The 15,849-nt window shown below is 39.6% G+C and overlaps 1 protein-coding gene across 1 annotated transcript in view; it reads right to left on the reverse strand.

The window, feature by feature from the left end:
* Positions 1–6,024: 6,024 nt before the first annotated feature.
* The window catches only part of PPA1 (inorganic pyrophosphatase 1), a 28,349-nt gene continuing 18,524 nt past the window's right edge, over positions 6,025–15,849 (reverse strand). The window contains exons 6-11 of the mRNA XM_070432905.1: positions 15,599–15,725; positions 10,982–11,109; positions 10,633–10,718; positions 8,220–8,289; positions 6,959–7,001; positions 6,025–6,373 (exon numbers count right to left, since the gene is read on the reverse strand). Coding sequence (XP_070289006.1) covers positions 6,342–6,373; positions 6,959–7,001; positions 8,220–8,289; positions 10,633–10,718; positions 10,982–11,109; positions 15,599–15,725 — 486 coding nt within the window. The 3' untranslated portion in view covers positions 6,025–6,341. The remainder of the gene's footprint in view (positions 6,374–6,958; positions 7,002–8,219; positions 8,290–10,632; positions 10,719–10,981; positions 11,110–15,598; positions 15,726–15,849) is intronic.

Genomic DNA, 15,849 nt, shown 5'->3' on the forward strand with positions numbered 1-15,849 from the left:
AACAAGTTATAGAAGTAAAAGAAGGACCCTTGGAGCTTAGGGGAGAGAGAGGAGAAAAGGCACCTGGGTGAAGGGTGAGAGGGAGGCGCAGGTGAGCTCCCGTAGAGAGATGCCCCTTTCCTGTTCCTCGGAGAGATGGCACAGCTGGCAAATGAGAATAAAGCCCAAGCAGACTGGGTTTCCCAAGGTGCACTCCTCAACCCCAAGGGCTCATTCTTGTGACTTCCACCTGCAACCTTTAACTTTCTGTCACTGCAGACTCTCACCTTGGCAGGAAGTGGAAGGAAAGCCAAAGCCAGCCCAGCATACCATCTTAATGAGGCTGCACCGCAGGTTCCAACTTGTGTGCCACATCCTCCAAGAGAAGCTATGACCGTATCCTGACACAGCAAACGCTCATGACCATTCTTTGTGGTCTGCAGGTTCAAGTTCAGAATCATGCAAATGTGGCTTGAACTTTCAGTCTCCCAACCACCCACCTTGTTCCCTTCAGTCACAGAAAGGATTTTATTTTTTCTATCTCATCCCTGCTCAACTGGACTGTATCAGAATCATAGGGACATGTGAAAATATACGCTCAAGGTCGGAGCCCACTACCTTATTTTACAAAATGAGCCAACAGAGGCCTGGAAAGGTGAAAAGGCATGACTCCCAGCACAGAGCTGTTTCCTGCACCTGCACACTTTGCCTCAGGATTTACTTCAAAACCAGAAGAGAATCTACTTGGACTCCAGGGATCTGGTGACACAGCCTTAAGGTGGAAGCCGCAAATAGCAAATTCATGGAACACTAGTGTTCAAAACCATTAACATACCTGAGATTTTAACCCACGTGTAACCTTGTGATTATTCTCTCTCTTGGGTAAAATGGAAGCCTTGGGGCTTGGCTTGGTGCCCACCCTGTGGCTCTAGTTAGTGCCCCTTGGCAAAGGCTGTGCTCCGTGGGCGCTGAGCCTCTGTGGAAAACCACGCGTCCCTCCATGCTTTATAACGAAAAGGTTCTGAGTGCCGCCAGCATGGAGGGATGCTGCCTCGGTCAACGTGGTTGTTTCTGACTGTTTGAAAAGCCATTCGAGAAGCAATCAGAAGTTATTTACTGAACTCCTCCTACGGACCCAGTGCTAGCTGGGTGACAGGGTGTAAACATGCCCATGGCATGACCTCTGCCAGTATGGAACTGGCAAGCTGTTTAGGGATCCAAGTTCCCTGCTTACCAAGCATTTTCATGAGCTGGGGGGAGACAGCGATGCCAGGGAAATAGACTTGAGGCAGGAATACAGGACAGTCTCCATCTGCCTCCACAGTAAAGGCCAGAGGACGGCCTCGGAGGTCTGGGTGCAGCGGCAAGGAGTGGTGATAGACTAGAGAGGGATAGACACATACTTAGGTGGGTGTGGGAACAATTAACATGATAATGAAGGAATTTGTGGTATCTGTCCTGGCGCCCAGCACATTAGGTTGTGCCCCAAGGGGTCCAGAAAAAGGGAAGTTACAAGTTTCCCAGACATTTCAAGGGTATGTTATTATAGATGCAAAAAGACAGATAGGCTCAGTTAAGGTAAAGGTTGACCTTGTCAGTGAAGATACAGGCCTGGGACATGACTACCCACCATAACTGCTTTTAGTTTAAGTTTAATTTCAGACCATCCTTTATGGTTACTTTAGGTCTCTGAGTTTGCAAGACTGCCATGAAGGTCTCCCCTGAGCTTGTCAGGTTAGCATGTGGCCCCTTTTGTCCAAAACAGTCACTGTAGTACCTCATACTGATTATATTACAACCCTCTGTGAAAGCTTTTGTGGATCTCTGAGATTTATGACTGGGACAGTGGTTTTAAACATCACTGTCACCAGATGGGGACCAGCCCGGAGCAGGTCTGCCCGAGGCTGGCCTGCAGTGTGTGGGTTCTTGACTTTGTGCAGGAAAGATCTCATAATGTGAGTCCAGGTGACGTTGAGAGCACCTTTCTTAAAGCTGGGGACAGTGAGACAAGGAAGGAATAGAGTAGAAGCAGCAACAGGAGAGCCAGCAACAGAAGGCAGCCCAGGGGCTCACTCCTCCCCAGTAGAGAATGGGGTCCCTCTGGTGAGCATGCCACCCCCTGGCAACCGGGGATCCATGGGAGCCCAGCTAGAAATAAGCCCCAGGGGAGAGGGGAGGCACTCTCCTTCCACACAGGCCTGAGACTCCCCTTTTCCAAGAGTTATCTAGGTGGCGGGGTGCAGGGAGAGGGGGGGAGGGGGGATGGGGGCTGAGCCTGAGGGAGAAATCCAGCTGTAGTGGGTGGACTGACTCAGGAAGCCTCCTTATCCCTTTGGCCTAAGATTCTCCTCCCCATCCAGAGGCCCTAGGGCAGAGGGGCGGGTTGGGAGGACCAGTTGGGGGACCTCCACACCCCTCCTCCACCAAGAGATACCTACCTGCCCTCAGGTAGCACCTGCAGGGATCAACAAAAGCCCCAGCAGCACCGGGTAAACCACGTGGCCCAAAATAAACCTGCAAAGCTGCTGAAAATCATCCTGCCCTCAAAACCACAAAAGCAGACCAAAACACACCTGCTAACCCAAGAAGGGTGATGCTGCAAAAATAGAAGATTTAAATAGGACCTAGACTAGAGTCTCCTAACACAACAGACAAAATGTCTAGAACTATTAACAACCACCCATCAGATTAAGAACTAGGAAAAGCACAACTTGAATGTGGAAAGACAATCAATGGATGACAAGATGAATTATTTACACGAATTTTTAAGCATCTGTGTTAAAACTGCAATTAGTCATTAGAAATTCCCTTGAAATAAGCTAAAATATAGAAAATCTCTTAGCAAAGAAATAGTAGTTACAAAAAAAGAACCAATGGAAATAGTAGAACTGAAAAATACAGTAACAGAAATAAAAGACTTGAATGAGGACAAAACCATTGAACTCACCCAGTCTGAAAAAGAGAAAATAGTCTGGGAGGGGTGGAGGGTGGGGTGGGGTGAGACAATGACAAAAAACCCAACATTCATCCTCAGAGTCTTAGAAGAGAGGAGAGTGGGGCTGGGGCAGAAAGAGTATTTGAAGAAATATGGCTGAACATTTTTCTCAAATTTGGTGAAAGACACAAACTTACAGACACAAGAAGCCGAGCAAACTCCAAACAGGATAAAGTGTTAATCTGGCAATAATTATCTTAAATGAAAATGGTCTAAATTGGTGATTTTCAACCGGTGTGCTACAAAATATTTTAAAACATGCAACACCTGATTATTTAGTCAGGGACACTGGCCTCTTTTCCCTTAGATTGTCAAATAAAAAATGGCAACAGCCAACACAATAGCCATCAGTGTGACTGAATCAAAATTATATCTATTTTTGGCGTTCCACAGAATTTTAGTAATTAGTTTATGAAGTGTGCCATGAGATGGAAAAGGTTGAAAATCGCTGGTCTGAACATATCAATTAAAAGAGTGGATAAAAAACAAACAAACAACTCAACTACATGATACTTATAAGAATTTACTTCAAATTCAACAACATATGTAGGTTGAAAAATAATAGAAAAAGATAGACCTTGCCAACATTAATTTACAAAGTGGCTATATTAATCTCTGATAAGGTAGACTACAGAGGAAAGAAAATTACTAAAGACAAAGAGGAACATTACATAACAAGATAAGAATCAATCCACCAGGAAGACATATAGACCCAAAGTGTGTGCACACCAAACAACAGAACCTCAAAACACACACATGCCCTGATAGAGCTGGAAAGGGAAACAGACAAATCTAGTCGTCACTGAGGTCTTCAACACCTTCCTTTCAGCAACTGATAAAACTAATAAAAACAAGGATATAGAGGATCTGAACACTACCATCAATCAACAGGAGTTAGTTAACAGAAATGTAATATTCCACCGAACACCATCAAAATACACATTTTTTTCTAAGCACCTGTGGAACATTCCCCGAATCAGACCACATTCTGGGCCATAGAACAACCTTAACAATATAAAAAGTATTGAAATCATACAATGTGTTTTCTGATCTTAATGGGATCAAACTAGAAATCACTAACAGAAACACATTAGGAAAATAAGCACATGGCTAAAATTGATCGATCATAATCTCAGCAAGATTTTTTATAGGCATAAACAATAGACATAGGAGAGTTTTATTTTAAAATGTAAATTGGGCCTGGCCAGCGAGGCTCAGCGGTTGAGCTTCGTCCTATGGACCAGGAAGTTAGGGTTCGATTCCCAGTTAGAACACATGACTGGGTTGCAGGCTCAAATCCCCAGTAAGGAGAATGAAGGAGGCAGCTAATGATTCTCTCTCCTCATTGATATTTCTATCTCTCCACTCTCTTTCCCTTCCTCTCTGAAATCAATAAATATATGTTTTTAAATTAGCCCTAGCTGGTTTGGCTCAGTGGATGGAGCATTGGCCTGCGGACCGAAGGGTCCTTGGTTCGATTCAGGTCAAGGGCACGTAACTTGGTTGCAGGCTCCTCCCCGCCTGGGCCCTAGTCAGGGCACGTGCAGGAGGCAACCAATCAATGTGTTTCTCTGTCTTTCCCTCTCTCTCCCACTCTATCTAAAAATCAATGGGAAAATATCCTTGAGTGAGGATAATAAATAAATAAATAGAGAAGATAGCAAAAAATTTTAAATGAGAAGGCACATTTAAACAACTAGTTAAACAATTGTTGATAGAGACTAAAGTGGGAGGAAGTACTCTATGTGGTAGTAAGGCTTACCATGCAGCTACAGAAATCCAGACAGTGTGGTACTGACAGAGGAACAAACACATAGATCAGTGGAACAAACAGAGGACCCAGAAACAGACCCATGCATCTGATATTTAACAGAAGCACAAAACCAATTTAATGAAGAATAACCTTGCAACAAATGGTACTGAAGCAACTGAACATCCTTGGGAAAAAAAAAAAAAAGAACTTTGACTTAAACCTTAACACCTTATACAACAACAAACTCAAAATGGACCATAGACTTAAATGTAACACTATAACACTTTCAGAGAAAAACAGGAAAGAACCAGTATCTTGTAGGATGCAAGAACTTACATAGGTGATTAACTTGTATAGAACATATCATTCAAATGAGTATAAAACTGGGAAATCCTAATAAGATCGATGGATTGAATAAAAGCCAATGCCCTGGCTGTGACATCACACTATAGTTTTACAAAATCTTACCTTTGGGGGAATCTAAGCAAGGTATAGAGAGAATCTCTCTATTATTTCTTACAGCTGCCTATGACACAATGATTTCATTAAAAATTTCAAAGTGTGTTAATGCTTAATACATAATGTGAATAACATCTCTTCACTTTAAAAAAATATATTTTTATTGATTTCAGAGAGGAAGGGAGAGGGAGAGATAGGTAGAAACATCAAAGAAGAGAGAGAATCACTGATTGGCTGCCACCTGCACGCCCCACACTGAGATTCGAGCCCGCAACCCGGGCATATGCCCAAACTGGGAATCGAGCCGTGACCTCCATGTTCATAGGTCGATGCTCAACCACTGAGCCATGCCAGCCAGGCTCATCTCTTCACTTTTACAAATGAAGGAACGGAAGTTGGATGGGAACTGACCTAAGATTACAGAATTAATAAGTAGATGGGCTAGGATTAAAAATTCAGGTCTGTATAGGTCCACAGCCCATGAAGTTAATCACAAAGCTATTCTGGCTGATAACACAGAATAATGTAAATAAGTTAAGAGTTCAATTAGTTGCCTAGAGAAGTAAAGAAGGTAATTATATCACTTCCAAAGGTGAGCAAGGTTGTGTTTTCTGCTAATATGATATAAATTTAAAAGCTTCTGCTTTACAGTGGGATGGTAGGAATTGGGCAAGAGCACAGTATCAAGACTACTGTAAAAATAAGGAATTTCACTCTCAGATTCCTAAAAGTAAAATCAGTTTTAGTCTAAAAGTTATTAAATTTTCATTGATAGAAAACAAACAACAAATAGCTTGGTAATGTCTGGCTTTAGATTAAAATGAAAATATAAGACAAATTTCAGCAAAATAATTTTATTTTCTAACACATAGTAAACATATACATCCAATATCTCGCACATTTATTCACAAATGACTTCCAAATTCCAATAACTGCTTTGATATTTAAGCATGTGCTAAAAGTTATCTTAGCTGAGATGAAAAATGCTTTCATATGGATAACAACTAAATATATTGGATTGGTCAGAGCAGAATTTCCTTTGTTAGTTAGATTAATTCTATAAATTTAAAGCTTAGAAAAGCCACTACTTTTGCATCTAATACTTCCAGATGAGTATGATGCAGTAATATCAGCTTGTATTCCAGAGAAATTTCCTTAGTTTTTCTGGTGATGGAACCATTTATCCACTATATTCAGAGAAAAGAAAAACAAATTAGAACCCTCATTAAGAATAAAAATATACCCAACATACAACAAAGAAGAATATACTTGCTTTAATGTATCCTACTATTGATGACCTTAAAACAAACTTTCAGACTTGCAAGTTTCACTATGGCAAAAACAGGCAATTTACCAGTGTTTTCTTTTAGGCTTCGTTACTCTTGATACTAATCATATAAACATGTGATTCTCATTAGAGGAACCTGATAGCGAATTCTAAATCTATAGGGGGAGAGAACTCAGTTCTGGGTGAAGCAGCCTATGGCCAGAAGGGGACCCAGAGCCCAGCCTGCTCCAGTGTCCACGAGGCATGTACCCAGAACCCAGAGAGTGGGTCATGGTGTGGAAACGGCTGTGATTAGGGTTGGCACCGAAGGTGGTACGTACAACCATCTTTCTTCCTACATACATTATGAAACTCTACAAATGTTTCTTCTCCCCTTCCTTCTCTTTCTTTGTACGGATGTGGTATGTAAGATGTATCTATAGATATAATTTTCCCACACATTCACACAAGGTTTAATGTAATTTTACTAGAATATTGTTCTTACCATCTGCAGGTATTGTGCAGGCAGATTCACATGGTGGTGGTAACTAAAATAAAATGTTAAAATACATTAGTCTAATTCTTTTTTAAAAAAACTAAAAAAAGTATACTGACAAAAATGAAAATGAATCTGAACAGAGACAACTATCCTAATTTTTAGGTTCAAAAAATAATAATTTATAGGAATGCAAGGTTTGCTCTACTGCTAAAAAAATGTTTACAAACTCAAGCCTCTTTAAATGACATACATGAGAATAAATAATAAAACTAAATGTATTTTGAAATAAAGAATAAAAACTGATTTACACACATAGTGATTTAATATATATTATATATATATATAAAATGTAGGCAGAGTGTTCTCATTGAAAAGTTATGATTGCCAACCAATAGCTTTCCCTATCCAATTTTTCTTATTCATTTCAACTTTGTCAGGATTTATACATAAAGATAAATATACATTATTGGCTTCATCACTAAATTATTTTTCCTTTTACTCAATTAAAAAGCAGTACAAAATCAGACCTAATTTTCTTTTGTTTTCCTTATTTAATATTGTAAACGAGAATAAATTAAGATGATCTAGTTAAATATATTAGTTAATCTGAATCAGATAAAAAAATAGTACAAAAACAAAATTATGTCTTTGATAAAGAGATTACTGTCTTAGCCCGGCTGGCATGGCTCAGTGGTTGAACACCAACCTATGAACCAGGAGGTCACAGTTTGATTCCAGGTCAGGGCACAGGCCTGTGTTGCAGGCTCAATCCACAGTTGGGGGCATGCAGGAAGCAGTTGATCAATGATTCTCTCTCATCATTGACGTGTCTACCTATCTCTCTCCCTTCCTCTCTGAAATCGATAAAAATATATTTAAAAAAATTTTACTGCCTTACATGAAAGTCTTTTCTAGGATTATGAACTGCCCCTGCAACAGTACCTTAAATGTGATAACTTTAACTGACCTTGACAAGTTAAGTTGCCATTGATTCTTTTGTGAAACCTGGCTTACAATAGGTACACAGGCACTTGGGTTAGTAGTACAAATTGTACTAGTTTGCTACCTGCCCAATTTAGGGTGGACTAGGACACTACTCAGCTTTTACATGCAGTCAAATGTCTGCTTAGGTGTGTTCATGTTTTGTAATTTCAAGACCTCACACAGTAATATGCATACAGGAGGTACTCAAGTACTTGGTGAAAGCAGTACTTTCCCTCCCCATTTAGCACCATATTTGTCCTTTTTCAAGGAAGCATTTACGTACAGCATCCACAATGGCTTTGGCAGCATCGGGATCACACTTGAAGGGGCTCTCAGACACTGTGGTATTCATGCTATTAAATAAAACAAAGGTAGTCATGAGTTGCAGTAACAAAAATTCTCTCAAGAGTTAAAAAACAAGTTGAAGATGGTAGGCCAGAGGAGATTGAAGTTCAATTTACTTGAACCTCAGGTTTACTCAAGTTGCAGGATACAAAATCGGTATACATAAACTGTTGCACTTCTATACATTAATAACAAACTATCAGAGAGAAATTAAGAAAATAGTCTCATTGCCCCAGCCAGGTGGCTCAGTTGGTTGGAGTGTCGTCCCATATACCAAAAAGCTACCTGAAAAGATGTTCAACATCAATAATCATCAGGGAAATGCAAATCAAAACCACAATGAGAAAATCTCACACCTGTTAAAACTACTGTCATCAAAAAGACAAGCGACAAAAAGTGTCAGCAACGATGTGGAGAAAAGGGAATCTTTGTGCACTGTTGGTGGGAAATGTACACAGCCACTATGGAAAACAGTGTAGGGATTCCTCAAAAAACTGAATCTTGAACTAACATATGATCTAGAATTCTACTTCTGGGTATTTACCTGCTGAAAATACTAATTCAAAAACATATATGCACTATATATGAAGCATCTATATAGTTAAAATTCTAATATGCAAATAGACCGAATGGAGGAACAACTGAACAACCAGTCGCTATACGTGTGCTGACCACCAGGGGGTGCACGTGGAACATCTGGCAGAGGCAGGATGGTGGAGCAGGTGAGCAGGGGCGCCAGACCAAGGCGGGGCGCCAGTCGCTGTCATCGGGGCCAAGCCTCTGGTGGTTACTGAAAATTCTTTGCTCCCGCACATGCCACGGTACCACCCAGCACTCGCACCTGCTGGCGGCACCTGGAGCCTGCCCCGATGGCTTAGCACTGTCAGCAGGTGCAAGCTGCGGCTGCTGGCCCTGATCACCCCTGAGGGCTGCTCCACCTCCCCTGCTCCTGAGGGGCGATCGGGGCAGCAGCCACTGCTTGCACCCGCTGATGGCGCTGGCCCCAGTCACTGCTACGTGCCGTGCCGTCAGCAGGTGCAAGCGGGGCCGGTGGCGTCAGCACGTGAGAGCGGCGGCAGCAGCAGGAGCAGGGCTGCCAGCAGAGAGGGGACCGGGTGCCGCAGTGGGAGGGGCTGGATGGGGGATGGAGGATGGGCCAAGACCTGCCCCTATGCCCACTGCAGCCTTGTGGCCCACAGTCCTTTCAAGGTGCACAAATTCGTGCCCTGAGGCCCTAGTTATTTATAATAGCCAAGACATGGAACAACCTAAATGTCCACTGATGAATGAATGGGTAAAGAAAACGTCATATTATTCACCTGTAAAAATGGAATATTATTCAGCTATAAAAAAAAGAATGAAATCTTGCTATTTACAACAACATGGATGGACCTTGAAGACATTAAGTTAAATAAGTCAGACAGAAAAAGATAAATACCGTATGATCTCACTTATACATTTGACCCTCGAACAACATGGGGCTTAGGGGCACCAACCCCACCCCCATAAAGTGAAAAATCCACATATAACTTTTGTTGTTGTTAATCCTTGCCCAAGGATATTTTTCCATTGATTTTTAGGGAGAATAGAAGAAAGAGGGAAAGACAGAAACATTGACGTGAGAGAAACACGTTGATTGGTTGCCTCCTGCACAAGCCCCGACCTGGGCCCGGGCCAGGGAGGAGTCTGCAACAAAGTCCGCAGTCTGACGTTCTATCCACCGAGCCAAACTGAGGGCCTCATATAACTTTTGACTCCGCCAAAACTTAACAGTACTGTTGACCAGAAGCTTTACTGATAACATAAAGTTTATTAACACATATTTTGTATGTTCTATGTATTCTTACAATAAAGTAAGCTTAGAGAAAAGAAAATATTAAGAAAATCACAAGGAAGAGAAAGTAACATTTACAGTACTGCATGAATTTATTGAAAAAAAAAAAAAATCCACATGTAAGTGGACCCGAGCAATTCAAACCCATATTGTTCAAGGGTCAACTATACATATTTTACCCATTCCATTCTGCCTCCTTAATGCCTTTCCCAATCTCTTACCCTCAGAATGTTCTGAGCTCACTGTCCCCCTGACTGTTTTAGTTTGTCCTTTTCAGGTATCTTATGGTCACTTTTCAAGTGTTTATCTACCTTCCCACTCACTTGAACACTGAATGACAAAGAAGACACAAGTGCTAAAAATATCAACTAGGAAAAATAATTTTGGAAGGAAGAATACATTCAGCAACAGAAGCTCTTTTCTACGTGGAAGTGATGACACTGTGTTATGGTTGTTAAAACCTTTGGAGCAAGCTGGTCTGCTTTACGTGTTAAACACGAAAAGAGTGAGTGCTTACCAACTGATTCCTTTTCCATCAGTTTTCTTTGTCACTAATGCTCTCCAATAGTCATGAGTGCTTTTAATAATGGCAGTTGCAAAATCCTATAATTTGAAGAGATATGCATTACGATGTTAGAAAAGTATTCTTATCTTAGTATCACCATTTTCCCAAAGCCTGATAACTTTGTCTCTTTGAATCATTTCCTTGAGTCAAAATCGAAGAAAACATTCAAATGAATAAATTAACATCAAGTCATGTCTTCAGACATTTTTTAAATGATCATATAGTCTTTAAATGGTAACAGTAAGTTAAATTATGTCTGATACAAACACACTTAAAGCCACAGTTCTGAATGACACATTACCTTATCTTTAAATTCCGCATTGAAAGAAAACTGGTTCTCTGGTTTTCCATCAGGAACCTTGTACCTTCTGAACCAGTCCACCGTAGCTTCCAGGTAGCCAGGTTTCAGCCGCTTGACATCATTAATATCTTAGAAGAGAGTAAGCAGATTCCAAGGTGCATATGTAATTATTTATGTGATAAAATATCAAGTACATCTTTCCTTTGAAAGAACTATGGGATGGTTATGAAAAAAGTTCAAGATCACAGTAGAGCTAACCACCTTGTTGAGAAGGGAATGCATATACACACTAAAAGGAAATAAACTAGTGTCTTAGAATACCTCTGATACTACATGGTCAGAGAACAACTAGTACAATAGTAAATTCTATTAGATAAGAAGAAGGAGAAGTGATTGGAGCTACATAATGAAAGAACAGTTTGGCAAACGTTTGGACAATTTCTATGAGACGGACAGACGATACTAAGAAAGACAGGTTGAGGCTCTATTCAGAGCCTCAATTCACCACAATTACATACTAAAGACAAGAAAAATGGATGACACTGATGACTATTGATGCGTTACACAGTAAATGTGACTAGACTATTCTAACTATAGTGCAGTATTGACATTCTATATCACAATGCTTTTGTTCTGGCCAATAGCAAAGTGTTCTGTTTAAAAAAACTTTTTAAAGTTTCTGTACACCCATCAACTTTAAATGATCAAGCTGCCCCTCAATGTAAGCAAACAGAAGATACAAGTGCTAAAAATATCAATTAGAAAAAGTGTTTTTGGAAGGAGGAATACATTTAACAACAAAAGTTTACTGGTGTTTGTATAAAATAACTTTAAGTCCAATTTATATCACACACAGTTAAAGAAATTTCATGCATTTTGTTTCATAGTACCACTAAAAGTATGAGAAGTTTACAAAGTGAACTGGGAACTGTTTAAACACTGATCAATTTCAAGGAACTTACAATAATTCACATAAAATGTGTCACGTAATACAGAACTAATCTGAAAATCCAAAAATCCCAAGTATGGGGTATTTCCCAAAAAATTTTCTGACCAATTCTCCTATTCTTCAGGCACCATGTGAGTGTCCAACAATTCAATTTAATAATGACACTACTGGAATTAGCGTCTGATCCCACAAATTAAAGGGCTCAGTCCCAAAAAACTTACCCCATTGTACATACATCTTTGCATATATTTATGAGGAATTCCATGGAACGGACACTCAGAAGTGGGTCAAAGTGATATTGGTCATAATACCAATTTTCTACAAATGCTCTAAAAAACAATTTTATTTGGAATATTTAAAAAATATTTCTCATGTAGAAAATGAAAGTTTATTCTCCTTTCAGATGGTGCTTTTTATTTCACAAACCCTGTTCACCTACGGTCTCTCATTTGCTTTCCCCACAAAATGGTATTTACAGATAATTATGAACGTTACCAAGTTAATATACAGCTAATAAGTCAAAGAATCCACATCTCAGCACCTGGTCCAATGCTCTTTCCAATAAGAAGAGAAATATTTCTTTTATTAATCTTAACAAGACAAATCTTAACAAGATAAAAAACCTTTCTTGGCACTACCTGGTAATGACAGAATAATAGTGCTGTGAGATCTAGCTTACACAATTGTGATTGAGAAATGTCAAATATCCACAACAGGAAAATTTATAGAGACAAAAAGCATATTAGTGGTTTTCAGGGCCTGGGAGGAGGAAAAGATAGGAAGTGATTGCTTAAAGGTACAAAGTTTCCTTCTGGAGTGATGAAAATGTTTTGGAACTAGATAATGGTGATGGTTGCACAACAATGTGAATCTACTAAATGCCACCTAATTGTATGCTTCAAAATAGTTAAAATAGTAAGTTTTTTAAAAAATATGTTTTATTGATTTTTTTTTTTTTTTTACAGAGAGGAAGGGAGAGGGATAGAGAGTTAGAAACATCAATGAGAGAGAGAAACATCGATTAGCTGCCTCCTGCACAACCCCTACTGGGGATGTTGCCCGCAACCAAGATACATGCCCTTGACCGGAATTGAACCTGGGACCTTTCAGTCCGCAGGCAGATGCTCTATCCACTGAGCCAAACCGGTTAGGGCTAAAATAGTAAGTTTTGTGTAATGTTAGTTATACTGCCAAAAAAGGGGAATGAAGTACTGAACATGTTACAATATAGATGAACCCTGAAAACATTATGCTAAGTGAAGCAAGCCAGACACATCATCATATGAACGCATTTATGTGAAATGTTCAGAATAGGAAAATCCATAGGGATAAGACAATAGGTAAGTGCCTGCCAGGGACTGAGGGAAGAGGGGGTAGTGTGTGACTGCTAATGGATATGGGGTTTCCTGCTGGAGTGGAGAAATGTCCTGGAATTAATAGTGTTGAAGAAAAAGAGAGAGCAAGGGATTGAGGACCTATTTGAAGAAATAATGACTGAAAACGTCCCTAACCTGGAAAAAGACACACAAGTCCAGGAAGCAAAAAAAGTCCCAAACAAGATGAACCCAAAGAAGCCCACACCAACACACATCACAAATAAAATGCCAAAAGTTAAAGACAAAGAGAAAAGCAGTTAGTTACCTACAAGGGAGCTCCCATGAGACCGTCAGCTTATTACTCAACAGAAATTTTTCAGGCCAGAGGAACTGGCATGAAATATTCAAAGGGATGAAAGCAAGAACCCATAATCAAGATTACTCTACCCAGCAAAAGCTATCATTTGGAATTGAAGGACAGATAAAGAGCTCCTCAGACAAGAAAAAGCTAAAAGAGTTCATCACCTCTAAACCAGTATTACATGAAATGTTAAAGGGCCAATACAGAGAAGAAGGAGAAAGGAGAAGGAGGAGGAGAAAAAGGAAGAAAAGTATGAATAAAATGGCAATAGCTACATATCTATCAACAATTACTTTAAATGGATTAAATAATCAAAAGACACACAGTAGCTGAATGGATAACAAAACGCCACCTTTACATATACTGTCTATAAGAGACTCATTTCACATAGAAAGACAAAGACTGAAAGTAAAGAGTTGGAAAAAGATATTTTGGGAACAAACAAAAGCTGGGATAGCAATACTTATACCAGACAAAATTGACTTTAAAAGAAAGACTATATAAGAGACAAAGAAGGAGCCAGTAATTCCACTTCTGGGTATGTATCCAAAGAAATACAAAACACTAATTCAAAAGGACATATGCACCCATATGTTTATTGCAGCAATAAATGAATGGATAAACAAGTAGTGTAGCCCTAACCGGTTTGGCTCAGTGGATAGAGCGTCCACCTGCGGACTGAAGGGTCCCAGGTTCGATTCCGGTCAAGGACATGTACCTTGGTTGCGGGCACATCCCCAGTGGGGGTGTGCAGGAGGCAGCTGATCGATGTTTCTCTCTCATCGATGTTTCTAACTGTCTATCCCTCTTCCTTCCTCTCTGTAAAAAATCAATAATATGTATATATTTTTAAAAAGAAATAGTATAGATATACAATGGACTATGACTCAGCCATAAAAAAGAATGAATTATTGCCATCGGCAACAACATGAATGGACCTAGAGGGCACTGTGCTGAGGGACGTAAATCAGAGAGAGACAAATACCATATGATGTCACGTATGTGTAGAATCTAAAAAACAAAATAAACAAGCAAAATAGAAACTCATACAGAAAACACTGTGATGGCTGCCAGGTGGAAAGGAGTTGAGTGAATGGATGAAAAAGGTACAGGGATTAAGAAGTACAAACTGGTAGTTACAAGTAGTAATGGGGATGTAAGAAGTACAGTACAGCCCTAGCCGGTTTGGCTCAGTGGATAGAGTGTCCACCTGCAGACGGAAGGGTCCTGGGTTCAATTCCGGTCAAAGAAACATGCCCAGGTTGCAGGCTCAATCCCCATAGGGGGTGTGCTGGAAGCAACTGATCAATGATTCTCTCTCATCATTGATGTTTCTATCTCTCTCTCCCTCTCCCTTTGTCTCTGAAATCAATAGAAATATATTTTAAAAAATAAAATAAAAAGTACAGTACAGTCAATAATATTTTAATAATTATGTATGTTGTCAAATGGGTTCTAGTTTTATTGGGGTGATCACTCTGTAAGTTATATAAATGTCTAATCACTGGGCTGTATACCTGAAACTATAATATTGTACATCAACTGTAATAGAAATATTAAAACAATTTTTTAAAAGGAAATCCTTAGGGACTCTTCTGTGCTGTCCATAAACCTTTCTGTGATGATATAAACATTTTAAAAAAATGATGACTTCTAATAGCATGTGAATTACATTTCAATTAAAACAATTAAAATTTTATTTTTAAAATGTTAAAAATAAATAAATAGACCTACTGAGGGCAAGTATATGAGGAAGGAAAGGAGAAAACAGTAAACACAAACTATCAGATTTTTGTCTTTCCTGGAATGAAGGAGAAAGTTTACTCAGTTACTTATAGAAGTTCAGCATTAGAAATAGCAATGCTCTGTCAAATGTTTTGCTCCTCCATTCTTTAAGAGTTTGAAGGCATGAGCTTGTAATTCTGTCGTTATAGGTTAAGTGGTGCATCAGATGTAAGCACAAATACTTCAGACTCTTTACACTTTCTTACCATTATAATTGGCTGCATCAGGATCATCTGCATTGATGGCAATCACTTTCCAGTCAGTTTCCCCTTCGTCAATCATAGCCAATATGCCCAGAACTTTCACCCGGATTATTTCACCTCTTGCACAGACCTGAGAGTCAATAACCACAGTTAGGACAATACCACAGAATGAAACTTTGGAAGAAAAACTTTACTTGATGGATAGTAGGAAATAAGGAAGACACCAAGTTTCTGCAAACTTACCTTAAGATTGT

This window comes from Myotis yumanensis, unplaced genomic scaffold, assembly GCF_028538775.1.
Source record: "Myotis yumanensis isolate MYYU_CA2020_CCGP unplaced genomic scaffold, mMyoYum1.0.hap1 SCAF_13, whole genome shotgun sequence".
Lineage (NCBI taxonomy): Eukaryota > Metazoa > Chordata > Mammalia > Chiroptera > Vespertilionidae > Myotis > Myotis yumanensis.